This window comes from Euleptes europaea, chromosome 12 (assembly GCF_029931775.1).
Source record: "Euleptes europaea isolate rEulEur1 chromosome 12, rEulEur1.hap1, whole genome shotgun sequence".
Taxonomy (NCBI): Eukaryota; Metazoa; Chordata; class Lepidosauria; order Squamata; family Sphaerodactylidae; genus Euleptes; species Euleptes europaea.
Window position 1 is genome coordinate 53311769 of NC_079323.1, and position 6000 is coordinate 53317768.

Below are 6000 nucleotides of genomic sequence, written 5' to 3' on the forward strand. Positions count from 1 at the left end.
TTTTGGGGCAAGAGACTAACAGAGGTGGTTTGCCAGTGCCTTCCTCTGCACAGCAACCCTGGTATTCCTTGGTGGTCTCCCATCCAAATACTAACCAGGGCTGACCCTGCTTAGCTTCTGAGATCTGACGAGATCAGGCTAGCCTGAGCCATCCAGGTTAGGGCTCATAGGATTGTAGCTTGGGGCAAATAAAATATAAAACTGGAGAATGGGGTTGAGCAGTTTCCCCAGATTCATTCTAATATCTTAAGTATGGCTTGCATCCAGCAGAACATTTCTGCAGGCAGAAGGATTTTTGGATATGGTTTTCTCCTCTCCCCACCCACTGTAGCTCCCTTTCCACATTTCCAAAAACAGCAGGAGGGAGAGACTAGAAAGTAATACTCTATGGGAAGAAGTCATTTCACCCACAGAAACACCTCCAATGAATCCAATCTTCTACCTTTGTTTTTATAAAGGCTTCTAAGAGCTACTACACCCTGATCTGGTTGGCTCAGGTTAGCCTGATCTCATTAGATCTCAGAAGCTAAGCAGGGTCAGTCCTGGCTAGTACTTGGATGGGTGACCACCAAGGAATACCAGGGTTGCTGTGCGGGGAAGGCACTGGCAAACCAGCTCTGTAGTCACTTGCCTTAAAAACCATACCTGTTGGATGCAAGAAATCGACAAAAAATTACAACTTTTTGGTTGGTCTAAGGTTACCCTACTAAATCCGGGAGAAAAAAAATTATACTAACTATTAAGGGATGCATAAAAGAATTAGACCACTATAGCTCCACAATGCATGCCCACAATGCATGCCCAGTATGTTCAACTCAATTATTTGGCATCCCTCCCCCTTTGCTAACTCCACTATACTTTTACAACCTGACGGACCCTTCCTTCTGAAGAGCCTTTATGCTCATCCATTTAAATACTGCACCCTCAACAGTATTAAATGGAAGATACAGAAATCTATCATATCCCCCTCTTTAAACACCACCAAGATAAATGGATTACTCCCATATTGGCAAGAATTCCTGCCCCCATAACTAGAGACAAAACAGTACCCTTTTTGCTGATGGATAGAGATCCGAATATAACATTGGCCATGGCAAAATATCTCTCCATTATATTTTCCTCTAGGAAATAACTGCTCAGGACCTATGGGTCACAGGAGCAAAGAAGGAAAGAAAACCCTACTGGGTTGCAATAAGTCAGCTGCAACTTGATGGCACTATACACACACCAAAGAGCCACTATAAGCTCACAAATAAAGGTTTCATTTTTCCCTCTCCAGCATCATCCAAATCCAATAAAAGTGTCATATGAAAACAAAGGTCTTGACTTTTCCACTCCATGGTCTCCCAGGGTGATCAAGGCCCTTCGAGTTTCATCCCCCTCAACTCTCATGTTGGCAGCCCTGGTGCCACTGGTTTTCTGTTGAATTTTGTTGAATTTTGAAAAGCTGACCCAATGAATATGGAGAAAGTATTCCTCTACATTTCCCCAATGTCAGCAGAGATCAAGACAAAAACAAACAAACACACAAAAAACACCCTGTTTTAAATACTCTGGGTTTACTTTTCTATGACTCCCTCCCCAAATCTGGAATCTCAGGAAAAATATACCCAGATGTTGCAACATAAAAAAGAAGACACTAATGAAAATCCTTCAAAAGCAAGCCCTTTTAAAAAAAAAACATGCAAAGGACTAATTTTGAAAGAGTATAATTATACTTTTCTTCAGTACAGCAAAAATGCAAACCTCTTGCATGCCAAAAAGCATTTTAAAATAGGATTTTTTTAAAAAAAACTTTCTTCAGAACACACAGCCAGGGTTTTTCCCTCTTAAAAAAGTTCTGATTTTTGTTTGTGTGGTAACTGCTCTCCTCTGCAACATAGAAATGAAACAATATTGCAAAAAGGGTTTAATTTCTTTTAACTGTACCTGTCATGAAGAGGTTACCACAGGTTTATAGGGTGTTAAGTAGCTTCATTTATTCATATAAATTGTGATTTCCATGCTGAACAGGACTATTAGTTCTTTTGTTCATTACTTTAAATTTTATATTGAAATTTGCTTTCAAATGTTAGTTTTGTGTTAAAAGGAATAGTAACTAAACAACAATAATTCAAACATGTCTAGGTCCAATGTACTTGGAGGAAGAGTCAAAAGAGAAGATGACAATTCTGCTGAACGTATTTAATCATAATTAATTGAAATTCAATGTTTTCGTCCATAATTTTCAAAGTAGAATCCTGGCAATTAATATAATATAATTCATTTTGATAACAGCATTTGAGGCTAAGAAACTTTTAATATTTTTAGGAAAGATGGATCAAAAGAACCAATCGTTGAAATGAGAACAGAGGATGAAAGAATTACCAACCATGAAGATGGAAGCCCAGTAAATGAACCCAATGAAACAACACCATTAACAGAACCAGAGTATGTATTCTGATGTTGCTCGTAAATCCAAAGTTACTTTTACTTGTAATTAGTATATTTCCTTTGCAGTGAGAAAATAACAGTAGTGAAGTTCCATTATACATTACATAATATGCTGATCAATGTGATATGACACTATTACGTATATCACCCCTTGCCAAGACCCAGAGTTATTGTAGATGCACCCAAGGCATCCAAGGGTATTCCTAGTTGCATTTTTTTATTTTTGTACTTTGAACAGCAGACTCCAATGATTTATTGCAAACTGCTTACAGAATTTCCTTCAGCTTCTAAGATTTTCCATATATCATGTGGGCTGCTATTTGAGAAATATAAGTCACAATTTCCTTTGGGTGTGCAAAACAAGGCTCATGGTTCTCAGTGTGAAGGCTAATATGTTAATTCTGAGAATCATATCAGACATACTGTGTGATACCACTCAAAGTGCACTTTCATCTGGTTAGTTTTAATTGTGTGAAACATTTTTGTATCTACAGAGGACTTCCTGCAGTTTCTGTTTAAGGGAGCTGATAGCCTGAACTTGCTAGCTGGAACTAACTATGTCAAGCTGAAACTCTTGGCTTCACAGAAATTCACCACTAGTTACAGAAGCTACTATCTCTCCAAAATTTCATCACCAGCATTTAAAATGATTGCATTAATTATATAATTATATATAAATTATTTGCATTGAATTGCAAACAACAGGAACATATGATATTACTTTCACATTTATTTTTGTTTCTGGAAAATTATAATAAAGGACATGGGCAGTCTATTCTATAATAATTAAGTCACACTAATGGCCCAGTCTAGCCTGATCTTGTCAGATGTCAGAAGCTAAGCAGGGGTCAGCCCTGGTTAGTATTTGGATGGGAGACCACCAAGGAATACCAGGGTTGCTGTGCAGAGGAAGGCACTGGCAAACCACCACTGTTAGTCTCTTGCCATGAAAATCCCCAAAAAGGGGTCGCCATAAGTCGGCTGCGACTTGACGGCACTTTACACACACACAATGATTTGAGAACAACTGGTTTTATGGAAGATTAATTAATTGATACAAAATTTGCTGGAAAAAAGTGTTTCCATAGAAACCTAAGTACATTTAATTGCTTCCATACAATCTTAGTGCTATGGAACAATAAATCTATCATGTTTTCCAGCCTTAGTACCAGTATCAGCTGATGTCAACTTGGAAATATACAGATATTTTATGACTAATTTTATGTCAATAAAGAGAAACCTCCTCTTTCCATAGTTTTGAAACTACCGAACATAGTATATGGAATGGTTCTACATGTTTCTGTAATCTGGGTCCCTGTGACAAAGTTTTGGTACAACTCTTTGTCTTGGATCTTTTGACATGGTTACCCTTGTACTTCCCTCTGACCACTACATAAGTTTTCCTCTTGTGCAGTGCTCTCTTCTTCTGTGGTGCTCACTTCCTTTGCCACTAGCACATCTGTATTCATAAGGCCTCCTTAAAAAAACATTGATCTTGCACATGCAGAAAGGTTAGTGGAAGATGAAGCACTGCAGTGGATGAAAGCTTCCACAGTGGCCAGAGAGAACATAAGAACATAAACCATGCTGGATCAAGCAGTCTAGTCACACAGTGGCCAACCAGGTGCCTCTAGGAAGTCCACAAACAAGGACTGCAGCAGCATCCTGCCTGTGTTCCACAGCACAATAGGCATGCTCCTCTGATACTAGAGAGAATGGGTATATGTCATGACTGGTATTCATTTGGACTAGTAGCCATGGATAGCCTTATCTTTCATGAACATGTCCACTCCCCTCTTAAAGCCTTCCAGGTTGGCAGCCATCACCACATCCTGGGTCAGGGGGTTCCACAGTTTAACTATGCATTGTGAAGTGTGACAGGATCCACTCTTTACTCCCTGATAGGATAAGTGATAAATAAAGATAAGCAGCGTTCAGCATTCTGGATAAGAAACAGTGGCTTAAATCAGAATTGTATGAAAATGAGTACTGAGGAGTGCATATTTGAGGATAGATGCTTTCTACCCACACTGCATTATTTTCATGGGAATTGAATGTACATCTTTTCCCACTTGATGGTAACATGTAAACGTATTATTGAAGCATGACTAAGGTTGATTCAGGGCATTAAGAATTTTCATATGTGTAAAAACAATTTATGTTCATGAAATGGATAAAATAGTGTGTGTGGAGGGAGTTGTGGCATTTGTCACTAGTGACGGTACAGAAAGTACTCGATCGGATCCTATGATATTGAAGAACTATAGTATATTGCAAACAACATTCTCAATCTCAGCAGGTATAATAGCTGATTGGGGTCAAGGGAGAATAACTCCAAAAACAATGTCTGTCCTAAGATGGCACAAATCAGTACCAATTACATATTTATAGCTCAAAAATAATCTAAAATAACCTATGTACTTGAAATGCATGGTTTTTAATAAATAGTATTTTCATCCTTCTCATTTTTTCCACAGAAAACTGCCATTAAAGGAAGAAAATGGAAAAGAAGTTTTAAATTCAGATACTATAGAAATCAAAGTTTCTAATGACATCATCCAGTCAAAAGAAGATGATAGCAAAGCATAATACAACAACTACAGCTGTCTAAAGGGGAAAAGAAGAATTTGGATTTGACTAAATCTGTGACCAAAACTTTACAGCTGACTTTAGTTTCTTGGGCAACTTAAAATGGAAGAATGCAAAGAACTAAATCAAGCTACTCCTGCCGACTGTCTATTTTTTCTTTTATTTCTGTAGTTTTAGTCTGTAGTCCTGGCTGACATCAGTCCCATGGTCTCAGTTTGGCAATTTGGTCAATATAAATAGTGTAATTTATTTTATTGATAAAGAGATCTATTTATAAAACATCAAGATACCCCTTAGCCACAGACTTTACATAAGACAGCTGCACCTCTTATAAAGGAAATTAAACCCATGAGAGAAAGTGCCATATACATTTATATTTGTTTGTATTTGCAATTTTGAAAGATTTTGGTTGCCTTTAAAAGAAATATATATATATATATAAAATATATATATTATATATAATATATCAGTCTCCATTAGAAATTAGACTATGTGGCTGGCAAAGGCTAAATAATGACCTTGGCTGCAGTTGAGACAAGACTAGACGGAACTTCTGCATGGTAATAGCCCTGCACTTTCACACTGGCTCTTAAATATAATGAATGGTACATAGGTTTGATGTACAGGTTTTAACAAAGTGGTGAACTATTTTGATGAAGATGTTGATCACAACCTAATTATCAAAGTCCACAAAATTTCAGTGCTTTCAGATATTTTGTATTTATGTTTGGAGGATTGTAAGCTACAAATATCAAAACATATTTTGTGTGAAAAGGAAATCTGAAATTTGACCACAGTAGTCAACCTCAAAGGGAATCTTACAACAATAAATGCTGGCTCAATTGAGTTGTCTCAATGTACTCATGAAACACAATAGTGTATTTCTGTTACTTTCATCTGGTTAATATTTTAAAAAAAGAATCTCAAGTCTTTATCCAAATACCAGGATCCAGAAGTCTACAATAGGAACATCCAATG

At 37.2% G+C, this 6000-nt stretch overlaps 1 protein-coding gene across 1 annotated transcript in view; it reads left to right on the plus strand.

The window, feature by feature from the left end:
- NCAM2 (neural cell adhesion molecule 2) overlaps nt 1–5755 on the plus strand; it is a 271498-nt gene extending 265743 nt beyond the window's left edge. The window contains exons 17-18 of the mRNA XM_056858381.1: nt 2311–2430; nt 4911–5755. Coding sequence (XP_056714359.1) covers nt 2311–2430; nt 4911–5022 — 232 coding nt within the window. The 3' untranslated portion in view covers nt 5023–5755. The remainder of the gene's footprint in view (nt 1–2310; nt 2431–4910) is intronic.
- Nucleotides 5756–6000: the final 245 nt, after the last annotated feature.